Here is an 18,980-nt window from a genome sequence, read left to right on the forward strand (position 1 = left end):
TTAAGATTTCGTTGCAGAGTGTCCTTGGTAGTTGCCATCGTCTTAAGCGCGTCTTTGACTGTCTGTACGTAGCGCTCGGCTTGACCGTTCGTCGCTGGGTGGTACGGGGCCGTAAATTTGTGGTACTTGACTCCACTTACTCGTAGAAATTCTTTGAATTCCGCTGACGTAAACTGTGTGCCATTATCTGAGACCACAGTGATTGGAACGCCGTAAGTTGCAAACAGTTCGTCCAAGATTCCGATTGTTGCTGTTGATGTAGTGGAACTCGTAACTTTGACTTCTAACCATTTGCTAAAGGCGTCCACAACAATGAGTATCATCATGCCTGCGACTGGACCCGCGTAGTCGATATGAATCCGCTCCCAAGGTCCTTTAGGATATTCCCAGTAGTGCTCGCGATATTTAGGCGGTGCATGCGCATGCTTTCCACATTCTGAGCATGCTTTGGCGACATCCTCGATATCAGCATCTATGCCTGGCCAAAAGACAAAAGAGCGAGCTAGGCCCTTCATCTTGACGATGCCTATGTGCGCTGCATGCAGATCGGCGAGAATGGCTGGTCGCAATGATGGCGGTATGATGACTCGATGTTCCAAGAGTAAACAGTCTCTCGATAGTGTGTAGTTCATCTCTGGGGCTTTGTATCCGAAGCGAGTAAGGCATTGGCCTGTCTCCAAAATCTGGATTATCTTGCTTAAGTGTGGATTCTTACGTGTTTCACTTGCGATGTGCTCCGCTCGCACCGGTAACTGCTTGATCTGGTGCGTAACAAAATGGTCGAATCCATCACCGTGCTGTATCTCTTCCTCTTCCCGGACAGACAATTTGTGAATTGTATCTGTTGTTGAAGGTAAAGGCATTCTGGAACAATAATCAGCATTTATGTTGGCTTTCGTAGGCTTATATATAATATCGAAGTCAAAATGGGAAAGATAATCCGCATAGTTCGCCATTCTGCTAATACATAATACAGGAAGGGACTTCTCCGGATGAAGAATCTGCGTGAGAGGCTTGTGGTCCGTTATCAGTGTGAAGTGGCGGGCGTATACGTAGTAGAAAAATTTCTTGATAGCCCATACTATGGCAAGTGCTTCCTTGTCAATTTGTGGATAACGTTGCTCCGTAGGCGTCATCGTGCGGCTTGCATAAGCGATAGGACGCTCGGAACCATTATTAAGCCGGTGAGATAATACAGCTCCCAAACCTGTTTTGCTGGCATCTGTAGCCAGTACCAGTGGCAATTGCGGGTCGTAAGGCATCAAAACCTGAGGCGATATCAACGCATTCTTGATGTCTATATATGCTTCCTCCGCTGCTCTTGTCCATTGAAAAAGATGTCTGTTTAGCATGTCCCGTAGTGGACGACTCCTGCTGGACAGGTCCGGAATGAAAGACCCGTAATATGTTGCTTTTCCCAGAAATAATTGAAGTTCTGCTTGCGTGGATGGCTTAGGTGCATCCCTAATCGCTTTGATGTGCTTATCAGACTTGTGCACTCCTTGAGCGTTGATTTTATGGCCTAAAAATTCCACCGATGGAGTAGCAAAGACGCATTTGTCACGGTTTAATTTAAGACCGTTGGCTCTCAATCGTTGCAGAACCGTATCTAGTGTTGATAGAAGACTGTCAAAGCTATCTGCAGATATTGTTACGTCATCAAAAAATACTGTTACATTTTCTAGATCTTTTAGGACTGTTTCAATACGGCGTTGCCACTCTGCCGGGATATTGGATGCTCCATATACTGCCCGTTTTGGACGAATTAGTCCGTGTGTTGGAGTGTTCAGTGTTAATGCATGACTAAACTCTGCGTCAACTGGAAGGTGCGTGTAAGCGTCCGTAATATCTAAATGACAGAAAAGCTTTGCACCCTTCATTCGGTTAAACAAGTGCTCTGCCTTAGGGATAGGGTGTTCATTAATGACAATGCGTGGATTTAACGTAGGCTTGTAATTACCTGTAATTCTTAATTTACCGTTTTTCTTCATAACTATATGTGTTGTAGAAGCCCATTCCGAATGTTCTACTCTTTCGTAGAATCCTGAAGCTATTTTAGCGTCAATCTCCTTGGCGTAAGCATCACGTAATGCTAGAGGGACTTCTCGTGCACGGGCGAAAACGGGTGTTGCTCCTGGTTTGAAGTGGACTGAGACTGGCGGTCCTGTCAGCTTGCCCGCTACCGTGCTAAATAAATCTTGATAATTCATTAAGAATTGATCTAGACGAGTCTTCTGCTCTTCGAGGAGGTTAGGTGTCTCCGTAATTATCGTATGAATGCTATCCGGCGCGTCAAAAAGTTCGTGAAACTTTATCTCGTGAGTAAATTGGGAGATCCATTCTCTGCCAAATAGTGAATCAAAATTACCGTCAACGACATAAAGATCGAGTTTTCGAGTAGTCATGCCTAACGTAACTGTCACGGGTGTACGTCCGATGCAATTAATTTGATGCCCTGTATAACTAGCAAAACGTCTATCAGTTTTGAACAACTTGCAATTGGGTTTAATTGAAAGCAAAGTTTCCTTACTCACAATACCGCAGGGCGCACCCGTATCTAACTCCATTTCTAAATTTCGACCATCGATGTTTACCGTAAGCGTGCGCTTAGATGAAATATCATATCTGTCAGTTTCACTGAGTTTGTCCAAACGTTGCACAGTGTCGACCCGTGACGCCGGTTGTGTGTCAGTTGCAACCTGATCCATTGTTTCTGCAGGGGCTTGAATTTGCTTCGGTGATTTACAAATTTTGACGATGTGTCCTTTCTTGCCACAATTATGACATATAGCCTCGCGAAACCTACACTTGTCACGTGCGTGCGGTCCACCGCAGCTTGCGCAGGTACGCTCCTTCTTCTCGGAACTCCGTTTGAAACGCGGATTCTTTTGCTCGTTACGCTCATGTGGTTGAGATTTCTGCTGTGTGCCCTTCTTCTGTCGCTTGAATTGCGATGGCGCATATCCCAGCTTGTGCACGGCTTCGGATGCGGTTCCTATTCCGGCAACTTTAACCTCGTTACTGACGTTGCGCGTGGCTTCGAGGGTATTCGCGATCTCGTACGCTTCCGCGAAGGTGGATGGCTTCTTAGCGATAATCTCGTCGCATATCTCACGTGTTGAGAGTCCATGTAGAAATTGCTCAATAAGCATCCTGTCAAGGAACTCGTCGTATTGGCAATGTGCAGAGCCCTGTCTGAGGCGCAGTGCGAAAGCAGCGATAGTTTCACCCTTTTGTTGCACAATGAGACGAAATTTAATACTCTCTACGTATTTATTCTTTGGGCGGTCGAAATGCCTGATGAGTATCGTACGTAATTCATCGTAGGTTAAGTCCTCTGGTAGCCGCGGGCTGATTAAGAACTTGAGTGCATTGTTAAGTTCTGCGCCCATATATACGCGAGCGTAATTCGCGTGCTGCTCTTCCGGTATCTTACTTAATTGGAGAGCCCAATCAAATCTCTTGAAATAATCCTCAACTAAGGATCCTTCCGACGATCGGTATTCGTTTACCGTGAGCGACGGCGGCTTTGGCGACTGCAATGTCGCGGGTGTTCTGCCTGTGGTACCTGCATTCGCCGTAGCTTGTGTCGCGGACGACTGGATGGCGCTAACCATCATGCTTGTAAGCGCCTGTAATAATTCTGGGGGAACCTCCATCTTGGAATTCCGGTTCTCGATTCACGTAGCAATCGAAGATTTGATAACTGATTTTACGGCGAGTATATTCGTATCCCTCTTGAGGTGTGAATGTTATCACTTCTGACACCAGTTGTAATGTATTGGCGTGGGATAGGTAATAGACTGAAGCTCAGGTACGCACAAATCTTGTACTTTATTCTGCACACAGGCACGCGTGGTGCCATTAACACAGGCAGGCAGAGGACTGACTGCAAAGCAAGAGAGTGGGGGGGCGCTCCCACTCTTATGGCGGGTTCTCAGTACATATTCATTAGTTTAATACACAACAAATATGTTAATGGATTACCAGATAAAGTTTACTGAATATAGATGTTGACAAAAAGGCATTGTTAAAGTACCAAATTTTTTTCTGCACTTCTGTACCCTACGGGTAGTTCACCGGGATTCGTATGTCCCTTCTCAGCATTTTTTTTTTTGCATAAATCTGCTACGATAGCTGCAATGTATACATATATACAAATAGAACATGAAAGGCATAAATTCTTTTTATTATCACTAAAATAATAAACAATCTAGTATATGAATTTACCTTTTAGTTCGCCAAAATTGTCTATTACATGTTTCTGCAAGGACACATTTAATTGCATTACGTCATTTAAGACGTTTTCCTTATCTTTAATGTTTTTCTTCAATTTATTGTTTTCCGAGCGCAGTAAATCATTTTGGGATTTGAAATCGCGTATCTAAATATTTGAAACGGTAAATGATCCAACTTCGCAATAGTCATGATTAAGTCGTAAATAAAATATTTAATAATTTACCTGTTTCTTTAAATCTTCGACATGCAATTGATTTTCCTTTATTGTATTATTCTTATCAATCACTTTAGAACCCGTTACTTTCGTAGTCTCGTTACATTTGTTTGTCTGTCACAAAAAAACATACAAACATAAGAATATAAACGTACATGTACGCGATATCTCTCATTTTAAATAATACACGCAGATATCTCAAGAACTATGCAAGTAGTCTAATCGGCAAAAGATTTAAGCTGGAATAAATTGTTATCTGACCATTTTTTCTGTCAACCTCTTAATCTTGACACTACAAGTAACATACTTTTTTACCTCAAGCAAGGTGTGCTAGAAGTAGGAAAAATATTTAAATGTGCGACTTTTTAGATTATTCTAATATATCGCATCGTATCGCTCGGATCAGAAAATATATCAAATAAAAGTTGTGCATAATTGCATTGTCATTTTGCAAACTTGTATTGCATATTTTAGAGAAAAATTGAGCCGATTTTCAACTTTATCATCAGTTTTTAATGATTTTACTCGTTTTTTTACATTTTACAATATCAAATATTTGTGTTTGTTTTTAATTTTGTAAGTTAACTATTCGATGTAAAATTAAGTTGCAACTTAAGTAAGTTACAAATCAACTTTTGTAGACAATGCAATTATGCACAATTTTTATTTGACACATTCTTCGACCCGAGCGATATGATATATGCGATATATTAATTATAAAGTAAAAAGTCGAACCTTTAAACAATTTTCCTATCTCTAGCATACGTAGCTTGAGGTAAAAACCTTAATATATAGTTTTTTAGTGCTAAAATAGTTAGCAAAAAGAGGAGATTAAGACATGCAGGACTCCTGATGACCTTAATAATCACACAATAGTCCTGTATAAGGTTATCTTCAAGGAGCTTAAAAAATTTCGAATTGTAAAATATAGTCACCAAATAATCTAAAAAAAAAAAAAACATTTTTTACTCGAAAGAGAAATTATACTGGTAATGACACTTGCTATCGGAATAAAGCCAAATCCGATCTAAAGAATGACACATGGGGTCTAAAAGACCCCAGCATGAAAAATGTCTCCTTACTTATTCATTTTTTGATATTTAGTTATGAAAATTATTTTCAATGTTGTTCAAGGCTTAGAAAAGAGAATAAAATGCTTATATTGTTAAAATTTCAATTTCAACATAGTATAAAAAATTAAGATCGCCAACAGTTAAAATATTGGCTCCAAAATCAAAAAAATAAAAAATAATAAATAAATAAATATAAGCTCCATTTTTGGCGGGAACATTTGAAAATACCCAGATAGCCAAACCTGAGCAGCAGATTCCAAGCAGAATCTGCATTAAATTTTTGGTATCAGAAAGGCAACAAATTGCACGCGAAAACTGCTCTATCAGACGATGTTGTCAAACTGTAACCAGAAATGCGACAGAGCCTGCTGACAGGCAATGTGAGCAGATTGGCAGCAGAAACCGCGCAGAGCCTGCACACATACTTGGCAGCAGATTGACAACAAAGATCGAGCAGAGCCTGCGCGCGTGACTTGAGAACAGAGTGGCAGCAAAAACTGAACAGATCCTGTCGATAATCAGCTGTTGAAGTGACGCGCATTTAGCTCTTAATTCAAAAATTATCTCTGATCTGTACTGTATATTTAAACGTTTCTTTTTATGAGAAAAGAATGCAAATGTGGAATAATATACATATAATTTCAAAAATAGAACATACATATATTTTATTTTATATACTACAATACATAAAATGTATAAAACAAATATTTTACAACTCAATAATATATTAAATTATTAGAATGGCGCTCTATAATTATATTACATACATTAGTTTCAATGTATATATGCGTGTGGTGTAGAACACTATCATATTTAAAATTTTACAGGTAAGAAATTTAGCAGGCCAGAAATAATTATTATCATAAATCAAATTATCTTGTTAGAAACAAAATAATAAAAAGATAAGAAAAAAATTAAATTATTCCAGTATATGTAGGTCAGTAAAGGATATTATAGAGAACAATTGTAATAACAACCAATTAATGAGAGGTAATTAATTAAAAATATTATTTAAAAATCAGTAAAATTTTCTTATTATATTCTCCACTAATTGGTTTTTAGTACAATATCTTTTTTATATATATAGTATCTTTTATAATATTCTTTACTAATAAGCTGTACATCTTGACATACACACAACCATTTTAATTTTTTCATTTTTTAATTCTCTATTTGTTTCTAACGAGATAACAATTACCACCATAATATGTAATATCACAATCACATCTGTTACACGCTGTCTCGACATACGCTGGCTTTCCTCCTCACACCGACGTTGTCTTCGCATGGAAAGATGAAGACTGCTGCTCCTCTTCAGATGTCCCTTTGGCACAGGTTTACTTATAAACACAGAAAATTACAATATAAAACTAGAAATCGGAAGGACGTGCATATTATAATTGGAATGGCGCTAAAAAGGGCCGATTATTTATTGCGAACACGAGAAATTTCCATGTCTTATCGATTTAAAAAATGGGCGCTGAAAAGTGCCGTTTCGTCTGTTAACACAGACAGAGACCACACTGGTCTCTCTCCTCCTCCCCTCAACTCCTCCTTCATCCCTCAACTTCTTCTGCCCTTCTCTCCTACTCCTTCTGCTCTCCTCCTCTCCTTCTTTTTCTTCTTCCTTTCCTCGCTCTTAGGATCCATTTGCCTTGGTTCTTCACAGATTCTCCTGCAGAGAAAAGGTACTTATAAAAACAATGTATAAGTAAATTATACATATAAGATTAAAAACTGTTAGAGTCATTGTGCAATACGTCGCAAACATCCCGTCGTCAGGATTGCAAAGGATGGCAACACGCTAGTTGAAAAGTGTAATTTCTGATTGCCGATTGCCAGTTGCTATTGCCAAAAAGTTCAAAAGTTCAACTTTCTTAACAACCGTAACTGTCAATAAGCGCAATCGGAATTAATAATTTTCAACTAACTGTTGCCATTCTTCGCGGTTGGCGACGAGGCGTTTGCGACGTATTGTAGAATAACTCTAAATGTTTCATATCTCAACGCGTAGTTAAACCTGGACATTCTAATTGATTTCGTTATTAATTAAAAATATTTTAACTTCCTTCATAGAATATACGTTATATATTACATTGTTGTATACAATTTTATGTAAAATTTTATGTAAAAGTTTAAATATTACTATTTAAAAGCAAAAACAACACGAATGTCCAGTTTTAGGTACTCGACCGGACTTTGACATTTTTACCTGAAACAAATAATGTAATTCTTATTTGTTTAACGTTTCTTCTTCAGGGTTGTCTTCCTCTCCTGTCCTTTCGTCGCTCCAAAAGTCGTGGTTGACCCCTCTCGCCTCGACTGTCCGTGTGTGTGGACCACGCATCTTGCTGCGATTTCTCTCCTTCGCAACGCGAACAGCCTCCCGCATCTGAGCCTGGAATTCAGATCGCGTTGGTTTTGGAAAGTGCCGGTTCCTGCATACAGCATCTGGAAAAAAGTATAAGATATATCAGAAACATAATATTAAAAATCTTTGTTAGTAAAAGTGGAAAAATTTGTACCGTATATTGCTGTAATCAGACGAGCTTTATACAAGGGTCGCTGTCCTTCTTGTCGGCCCCACCAGGTGAATGACCGCGTCAGTGAGTCGGTTAAGCTTTCCTTCAAGCATAGATTTACAGCTTCCTTTAAATGAAAGCCACCGACATATTCGAAATAATTTACCTGAAAAAATTAAGATTAATTAAAATGCATAATAAATACATATTTGAGTTAATGAGAGCAAAAGTGTTCTTAACTTACAGCATCGGAATAACCGTTCTGGTCAATGTTTTCGAATACGTCCATCTGCTGTAATGTTGATATAGGAAATCCAGCAGGTTTTACTGTTGCGGAATGGCGATCCTGTACGCATTTTAATATATTTTCTAATAGTCCTTTTATTTTTCTGAAAACATGAACATTACACAAAGTTAGACTTTGAAAAAGAGAACGTTTTATATTAAAATATATATATTTCATACTTACTTCAGCTCTGCCTCCATGCGATCGAGTCGCTCCTCTTGCCTGTAATTTATATATGTAATTATTTACAAATATACATCCTTTTGAGAAACTCATTTTTTTCTTATAAATCTTTGTACAAATAAGTATAAAAGTACCTTTTGTCTGTACTTTTTTCTTGCATCGGAACTTCCTGTGAACGAACATCAGTCACCTTTTGAGAATACCGTCTCTCATTTTCACCATAACGTTGATGGCAACGTGTGTCTTGAAACGACCTGGATCTTGCAACGGTATCCTGCAACTGAGGCAAAGTGTTATTAGTATAATATATTTTATCAGTACCTGCGGAAAGTGTAAAATTTTGTGCATTATTGTATGTGTGTTCTTGTGTGACAGGCGGTGTGTACGGGTGTGGTGCATTATTGTATGTGTGTTCTTGTATGGCAGGCGGTGTGTACGGGTGTGGTGCATTATTGTATGTGTGTTCTTGTATGACAGGCGGTGTGTACGCGTGTGGTGTATTTCCGTATGTCTGTATTTGTGGAGCGCATCTTGTGTATGATAAAATGTTTGTGTGCGGTTGTGTGTTTGTGTGCGGTTGTGTGTTTGTGTGCGGTTGTATGTTTGTGTGCGGTTGTGTGTTCGTGTGCGGTTGTGTGTTTGTGTGCGTGTATTGAGGTGTATGTTGTGTATATGACTGTATCATGTCTGTATTAATAATGTCATCAGTAGGCGTAGGGCTCCTGCTCTCCAGCTGTTTGTTGATGTCCTCAAAGTCATCGTCGATCGTTCCTGATGCGTTAGTCTCAGTTCCTGCTGCTGCTGTTTTCTTCCTTTTCAGAGGACTTGTTTCCGAAGACGTCGTTTGATATCGTAAAGGCTTGTTAATGACGCGCTTTAACCGCTGCATATCTATAATATCTGTAAGTATATATAAGAATGTATGTTAATATGTTTCGTAATTACAAGTACATCTATGACTCTAGTTAACAATATAGTTAGAAATGCATGAAGCTTTTGAGAGACTTTTAACAATTTCTGTTTTAAGATTAAAGTGAATATAATTCTTCTGGTTTGACATAATTAATTATATACATATAACACAATATTGTGGTGTATTTAAAAGAATATTCTAACATTTGCATGACATATCTTTGTGGGCCAATTTAGAGAAACAAGTATGTGTTTTTAGAACCGATGCAACATACTACTGTTATATTGGAAATATACGTTAAATTATTGTCTATAAATAAGTAAGAGGTTAAATCATGTTCATGAAAGGATGATTCTGATAAAGAAGTACAAAATAAAAAAAATGTATACACGAAAAACGTAAAAAAGTGGAAGAAAAGCAAAAGATCTTATTATCATTCTCTATTTTACACAACACGTGTGATAAATGTCTCAACGTTAAAGATATATTTAATATTAATTATACTCGAAGAACTACATCTTGCAACCAATGAAGCAGAAATATCTTGCAATGCGGAATTATTCGATTTTATATGTCATGCAAACATTTACAGTTACACGTGAAAGAATTTTGCAAGTGCAATTTTCCCCTTACTTTAATTATATAATCCTTACTTCGTTCTCTCGTGTACAATTTATGTAGCGACGTGAGGTGTAAAATAAAAATTAGGTTTTATATTTACGCACCTTCCCTATTGTACGGGCAAAATGTGATATCCTCGCAGCACAAATCACAAATTCGTCGAGTGTAACTTTATTGCTACCGCCACTGGTCACAGTTGAACTCGGAACAAGCGCCATAAGCAGTAACACGCCACACGCCACGTGTAACACACCGTGGAACTCAATATCCAATCACGAGGTCTTCCAATATGGCTCCACCAATCTGAGATCTCTCTTTTGGCGCCTAACCGAACTAATGGCAATCGCGATGTATCGGTTAGGCGCGAAAAGGGAGATCTCAGATTGGTGGCGCCATATTGGAGGACCTCGTGATTGGATATTGAGTTCCACGGTGTGTTACACGTGGCGTGTGGCGTGTTACTGCTTATGGCGCTTATTCCGAGTTCAACTGTGACCAGTGGCGGTAGCAATAAGTTACACTCGACGAATTTGTGATTTGTGCTGCGAGGATATCACATTTTGCCCGTACAATAGGGAAGGTGCGTAAATATAAAACCTAATTTTTATTTTACACCTCACGTCGCTACATAAATTGTACACGAGAGAACGAAGTAAAGATTATATAATTAAAGTAAGGGGAAAATTGCACTTGCAAAATTCTTTCACGTGTAACTATAAATGTTTGCATAACATATAAAATTGAATAATTCCGCATTGCAAGATATTTCTGCTTCATTGGTTGCAAGATGTAGTTCTTCGAGTGTAATTAATATTAAATATACCTTTAACGTTGATATTGAGACATTTATCACACGTGTTGTGTAAAATAGAGAATGATAATAAAAGATCTTTTGCTTTTCTTCCACTTCTTTACGTTTTTTGTGTATACATTTCCTTTATTTTGTATTTCTTTATCAGAATCATCCTTTCACGAACATGATTTAACTTCTTACTTTATAGACAATAATTTAACGTGCATGCTGCACGTAGCCATTCGGAGTTCAACTGTTATTTCCTACCAAGAAGAAGAAGAAGAAGGATCAGTTCAACATCAGTGACTGCAGTGAGTTACACTCAACGAATTTGTGACTTGTGATTCGAGGCTACTATACATCTTTCGCGTTTCTGCAACAGGAAATATACGTAAATATGAAACCTCATTTTAAATTATCCACCTCGCGAAAGTTGCTGCATAAGTTGTCTATGAGACAACGAAGTAGGATTATGATTCAAGTAAGAAAGAATTTACGTTCGCAAAAATCTCAAACAATATGTAACGTTGCACGCATACAGTCAAGTAATAATTCCACATCGCAAGATATTATTCCTGCTTCACCCGTTGAAATAAGAGGTTATAGTTTTTCGAGTAATATTAATGTCTTACATAATAATAATATTGATCTTGAAGAAAATTGCGTTAACGTAGAAGATGATACGGTATCTTGCTCTTCTTCCACCTCTTTACATGATTCTCGTGCATGCTCTTTACTTTTTACTAGTTCATCAAAATCATCCTTTTCCGAACATTTAGCGTCTTGCTTTGTTGACAATAATCTGACACATTCCCAAGGTAACAGTGTATTGTCGGTTTTGAGAACACATTCCTGCTTGTCTACTTTGCCCAAAGATGTTAGAACTCTTCTAAATACACCACGACATCGTGTTGTTGTATGTAATGTCGAACCAGGAGAATACATTCACTTTAACCTTGATACTGCAATTGTTGAAAATCTCTCAAATTCCTTATTTGTAGGTGCAGTTGTTAGAGAATTGGAACTCGATTTTAATACAGATGGATGTACGTTAGATAAATCGGCTAGTATTCATATCTGGCCGATTCAATGCAGAGTGTCAAATGTACAAAATATGAAACCAATAGTTGTAGGAATTTATAAAGGCGCACAAAAGCCACATGATCCCAATATTTTCTTCGAAAAATTCGTTGCCGATGTAAAAGCAATTATGTCCAATGGAGGTATACATTTTCGTGGAAATAAAATACCAATAAAGTTAAGGTGTTTCATAGCTGATGCACCAGCTCGAGCTTTTATTTTAAATCATCGTGGTCATATGTCTTTTCATCCCTGTTCAAAGTGCAAAGTTTCTGGCACACAAAGCGATGGTCGCTGTGTCTTTAATGGTGTCGATCATCCTCTTCGCACTGATGAAGAATATGCATTATGCATAGATGAAGATCATCACAAAGAGGGCAGAAGCCCGTTATCAGCACTGCCAATGGGAATGGTTTCGCAAGTCCCTTTCGAATATATGCATTCTGTGAATATAGGTGTTATGAAGAAACTGTGCACTGCGTGGGTGCATGGAAAATACTCACGGGAGGCGAAGCTTTCGAGAAGATCTATTTCTAGAATTTCTAATCGTTTAAATATTTTAAAAAAATATTGTCCCACAGAATTTGCAAGACAACCTAGACCTCTAGATGTATATTCGAAATATAAAGCAACAGAGTTTCGCCAATTTCTTCTCTATACAGGGCCAGTTGTATTGTATGGTATATTGGATGAACAATTGTACAAGCACTTCTTACTCTTACACTGTGCTATAAGAGTCTTGGTCTCAAAGTGTCCATCGAGAAAGGATCTCAAGTTTGCAGAACTTGCGTTGCAAAAATTTGTTCTTCGTTGTAACTCTCTTTATGGTCCAAATTTTAATAGCTATAATGTCCATTGTCTTGTGCATCTCGTCAATGACGTTAGACGTCTTGGCAATTTAGATTCTTTTTCCGCTTTTCCGTACGAAAATAATATGTCAATTTTTAGGAAGTATTGTAGAAAACCAGATCTACCTCTTCAACAATTCTTTAATAGAATGACAGAGCAACAACTTCACGGGTCTAAACCTAATCTCAATATTGAGTCATCCATTCGTGTATCAATGCCACGTAATAATGGTCTTCATTATTGTAAAATACAATTTAATGGACTATACCTAAGTACTGACGTACGAGACAATTGTTGTATTTTGTTTGATGGATCAATCTGTATCGTTTCAAATATTGTCGCAGACAACAGGTCATATCGTTTGGCTGTTAAACGATTTTTAGAGGTGGATAATTTTTATAACATAGGCGACATAGTATCCTCAGCCTTTGGAATATATAAATGTGGCAATATCAGTAGTGAGATCGTTCTTGTTAAATTAAACGAAGTCAAAGCGAAATGTTATAGAATGCCTTTGTGGGAAAATACATTACTGGATGACAGGGACAGTGATGGAGACGACGATGTGGAGTCGTCTAAATACATTGTTGCAACCATGATACACATGGAATCAACATAAAACATAAAACGTGAGATTATTCTTTTATCATATAATTATAAGATTGAATATTTTGACAAATTATTAATGTGCACTCAGTGAAAACAGCCTAATCGAAATGACGTCAAAACATCGTCGTTTATCTTCACTTCCTCTGTTCTACCTGGGAGTCGATTGTGTACTTCAAAACAATGTAAATTACAAAAGTAAGCGAATTTACATAATCTTTTTAAAGGTTTTTGGGATCCGGAATTTCCTGAGACATCAGGCACTTATTGACAGAATAAAAGGTGAAATGTGATAAGCCAAATGATGGCTCGTATCATTTTGATTAGGTTGTTTTCACTGGGTATATACACATATTATAGAACGCAAACAACATTACTATACTTCTAATGTACAAAATATATTAACATATATTCTTATACTTACAAATATAGATATAGATTGGCCAAAACGCATCATTAGCAAGTCATCGAGGTACCAAACGACGTTTTTGGATGAAAATCTAGTAAAGTAGAGGAGGAGCACAGCAACAGCTACTATCGTATCAGGGATGATCGACGTCGACATCGAGGACATCAACAGGATGCTGGATGAGAACCTTACGCCTACTAATATTAATATACACACATGACACATCCATATACACAACACGCACATAACACACACACACACACACACACACACACAACCGCACGTAACACACAACACTTCACCTTGCATCGGGTACGCTTCACAAATACAGACATACACAAATACACACGTATACACATCATCGTCTATCATACAAACACACACACACACACACACACACACACACACACACACACACACACACACACAATGCACAAAATTTAACACTTTCTGCAGTTGCTGATAAAATATATTAATATACTTTTCTCAAGTTACAGAATGCCGCAAGATCCAGATCTATTAACAAGAAAACACGTTGCCATTACCGTGTGGTAAAAACGAGGGACATGGTATCCATTATTCACAGGAAGTTCCGAAATGAAATACAGACAAAAGCTACTTTTATACTTGTATCTACAAAGATTTATAAAAAACAGATAAGTTTGTCAAAAGGATGTATACTTGTAAATAATGTATACATATATATAAATTACAGAAAATTAGAGGAGCCACTCGATCGCGTGAAGGCAGAGCTGAAGTAAGAATGAAATGTATATTAATAGATATGAATAAAAATGAATAGACTATTAAAACAGACGGATGCATTCGAAAATATGATACATATTTAAGAATTAATGAGGGCAAAATTGTTCTTACAGCATCGGCGAATAATGTTGTGGTCGATATTTTTGAATGCGTCCGTCTGTTTTAATTATGATCATTTCGAATATCCAGCAGGTTTTTGCGGCGCGGAATGGCGATCCTGTTCGCATTTCAATATTTTTTCTAATAGTCTTTTTATTTTTATGAAAACAAAAAGATTACACAAAGTTAGAAAAAGAGGAGTTTCATATTAATATACATTTTATTCTTACTTCAGCTCTGCCTTCACGCGATCGAGTAGCTCCTTTAATTTCCTGTAATTTATATATATGTATATATTGTTTACAAGTATACATCTTTTTGACAAACTTATCTGTTTTTTATAAATCTTATATATATAAATATAAAAGTAGCTTTTACTACGCATTTTAATTATTCTTTTTTTTTTAGGTAATTTATTTCAAATACATCGATGGCTTCTATTTAAAGGAAGCCGTAAATCTTTTTGAAGGAAAGGATTGACTGATGCTGTCGTTTACCTGGTAGGGCCGAGAGGAAGGGCAGCGATCCTTGTACAATAATGCTCGTCTGATGAGGGCAATATACGGTACGAATTTTTCCATTTTTACTGACACAGATTTTAAATATTACGTTTCTGATGTATTTCACACTTTCTTCTAGAAACTGTATGCAGGAACCGGCACTTTCAGAAGCCAACGCGATCTGAATTCCAAGTTTAAATGTGGGAAGCTGTGCGCATTGCAAAGGAAAGACATCGCAGCAAGATGCGTGATCCACGCACACGGACAGTCGTAAGAAGAGTCAGCTGCAACTTTTGGAGCGACGAGAGGACAAGAGAGAAAGACGACTCTGAAGAAACAATAAACGACTAAGAATTATATTATTTTAAGGTAAAAATATCAATGCCCGGCCGAGTACCTAAAACTGGACATTTGTATTGTTTTTGCTTTTAAATACTAATATTTCAACTTTCAACATAAACCCAGATAACATCATGTTGCATAAGACGTCGTAAAGATATCTTAAAGATATCTTAAGATATCTTAGTTGTCTTAAAGATATCTTTACGATGTCTTATGCAACATGCATGTTATCTGGAAAAATATATATACACAAATTTAATGTATTTTATGTAGAAAGTTGAAAGTTATTCTTAATTAAAAACGAAATCGATTAGAATGTCTAGGTTTAGCTACGCGTTAACGACATGAGACACTTAGATCCATTCTACAACATATCGCAAACGGCCCGTTGCCAATCACGAAGAATGGCAGCGATTAGTTAAAAAGTATTATTTTTGGTTGCTCTTGACAGTAATCATTGCTAAGAGAAAGTTGCCCAACTCTCGTTTGGTAACCGTAATTGTTAGCGCAACCGGAAATAACATTTTTTAACTAGCAGTTGCCATATCCTTCGCGACTGGTGACGGGGTGTTTGTGACGTATTGTAGAATGACCCCGATATATAATTTTTATCTTTTTGGGGAATTTTTATTTCTAGCTATAAGCAACACAAATCGACACAAGTATCATACTGCTTTTATTGCGCATTGAATATTGAACAAGAACAGAATGATACCTGTGTCGATTGATGTCGCTAGCTGGAAAGCTCGTTCTTTGTATAATTTACTTATATATTGTTTTCATGTGTATATTTTCTCCGCAGAAGCACGATTATATGGAAAACCAAAGAGCGAGGAGAGGAAAAGTAGGAGGAGAGAAAGAGGAGGAGGAGAGGAAGAGAGGAGGAGTTGAGGGGAGAAGGAGGAGAGAGACCAGTGTGGTCTCTGTCTGTGTTAACAGACGAAACGGCACTTTTCAGCGCCCATTTTTTAAATCGATAAGACATGGAAATTTCTCGTGTTTGCAATAAATAATCGGTCTTTTTAGCGCCATTCCAACTATAATATGCACGTCCTTCCGATTTCTAGTTTTATATTGTAATTTTGTGTGTTTAGGTAAACCTGTGCCAAAGCCAAAGGGACATCGGAGAAGAGGAGCAGCAATCCTCATCTCTCCATACGAAGACGACGTCGGGATGAAGATATCGAGATAACATATGTAACAGATGTCATTGTAATATATTACATATTACGGTGGTAATTGTTATCTTGTTAGAAGTAAACAAAAAAATAATGTGAAAAGATAAAAAAAATGAAAATGTTTGTCAAGTAAGTATAGGTTGTGATAAAGGATTTCATAAAAAACAATTGTAGAACTCAATTAGTGAGGAATAATTTATAAAGGATAATTTTATTGTTCTTTTAAATTATCTTTTATTAATTGAGTGTTAATACAATTTTTTTTTTGTGGTATCCTTTACTGACTTATATATACTTGAGTAATATTATAATTTTTTCTCATTTTTTCATTATTTCATTTCTGACAAAATAACAATTTCATTTATGATAATTTATTTCTGGTCTTTAAATTTCTTATCTGTACAATTTTAATTATAATAGCGTTCGACACACACACACACACACACACACACACACACACACACACACACACATTGAAACTTTGTAATATTAGCTCTTGAGTTGTAATGTTTTATATGTATTTCATGTATTATAATATATAATATATTTTCCATTTTTAAAATTATTGTATTTTACATTTGTATTCCTTTTTCATAAAAAAAACGCTTAATTAACAGTATAGGTCAGGAATCATTTAAAGAGCTAATGACAGCTGATTATGGACAAAGTCTGCTCGGTTTTTGTTGCCAATCTGTTCTCAGGTCGAGCGCGCAGGCTCTGCTCGGTTTTTGCTGCCAATCTGCTGCCAGGTTATGTATGCAGGCTCTGCGCGGTTTCTGTTGGCAATCTGCTTACATTGCCTGTCAGCAGGCTCTGTCGACAGAACACGAGCTTAATGCGGACACAGATGGCTATGGTTTTGATGTGGGATTTTGATCAAATTTGCTGCCAATCTGCGCGCATTCTGCTAACATTTTGCTATCTGGGGTGTTACTTTTTTGGCTTAAGCGAAACCACTGCCAAGGGAACGGGCTTGGAAAAATTAGCGGGGAAAGAAGACCCTGTTGAGCTTGACTCTAGTCTGGCACTGTAACATAGTGGCTTATAACTTTGGCTTATAACATAGTCATAATTCAAATAACAAATAAGATACTTGTTAGAATGTAAATCAGCTATAGCGTTCTCTGGAAAAATAGTACTGATAATATTTTTTATTAATAATCAAATATTTTTGAATTTTTTTACTTTAATTTTCTTTGTAAGTAACTGACTCTTATATTCCTTTTAATTTATTTATAGTATCTATGAGAGATATCTAGTTTTTTGCTGTGCCATCATATTGTGCAATAAATTATACTTTATATACAATACATATAATTATATGTTTAGAAGAACCATCTGTAGATGCAGGAAACGTATGCGCGCTTCCTACTTCCCAAGATAATACTAACCCAGAAATTGTTGATGTTTCAGTATCTAATGGTATGTATGATTTTCATTACTTTTTATAAATAATTTTCGAAATTCATTTTTAATAAACAAATTGCATTACATTTGTGTATGTTTATATTAATGGATAGTTCTAGAAGGCCTCTAGATACGAGGGGCGCAAACTGATTGACTTGAAATTGCTGCACAAAAGAATAAAGCATGCAACATGGCGATCAATACCCAGTAAACACAAAGTAACAATAATATAATTGTTATATTATAATTTTCCACTCAATAATATAACTGTAATATAACATGCCTTGTACATAACAGTTATATTGTTGAGTAAGAAATTATAACAAAACAGTTATATTATTGTTACTTTGTGTTTACTGGGTAGTTATATTAAAATTATATTATTTTATAATATAATATATTTTATAATATAATTTATTTTAATAAATAAAATATATATAATATATATAATAATAATATTTATTTATTTATTTATACATATATTTATTTATTTATTTATTTATACATATATTTATTTACTTATACATACCATATATTTGCACTTACCTTGTTAACTTTTTTTTACTTACCTTAATTATTGCTTAACTTAAATTATAGCAAATTCATTAAATATATTAATTATATATACTATATATTATATATTTATATATAAATATAGATTATATATTTATATTTAATTACTTATTATTTTACACACAATATTATATTTATTTCAATATTTATATACAATATTTATGTATGTAAATATCTAATTTATTTATTTTTCCTTAAATTTAATTTATTAATTATATTAATTATATATATATTATATATTATATATTTATATAAATATATATTGAACAATATGTAAACATTGTATTTAAAAAAAAATTTTTTTAAGTCTTTTTAACATTTTAATTTT

At 36.0% G+C, this 18,980-nt stretch overlaps 1 protein-coding gene across 1 annotated transcript; it reads left to right on the forward strand.

Annotated features, from left to right (window-relative positions):
• The first annotated feature begins 11,056 nt into the window (after positions 1 to 11,056).
• Positions 11,057 to 14,441, forward strand: LOC139778452 (uncharacterized). The gene is made up of 2 exons (XM_071716384.1): positions 11,057 to 13,402; positions 13,812 to 14,441. The coding sequence occupies exon 1, from the start codon at positions 11,242 to 11,244 to the stop codon at positions 13,390 to 13,392; it is 2,151 nt and encodes a 716-aa protein (XP_071572485.1). The 5' UTR covers positions 11,057 to 11,241; the 3' UTR covers positions 13,393 to 13,402; positions 13,812 to 14,441.
• The last annotated feature ends 4,539 nt before the right edge of the window (positions 14,442 to 18,980 follow it).

Source organism: Temnothorax nylanderi, unplaced genomic scaffold, assembly GCF_030848795.1.
Source record: "Temnothorax nylanderi isolate EJ_2023f unplaced genomic scaffold, tnyl_v1.0 TNYL_tig0184_pilon, whole genome shotgun sequence".
NCBI lineage: Eukaryota > Metazoa > Arthropoda > Insecta > Hymenoptera > Formicidae > Temnothorax > Temnothorax nylanderi.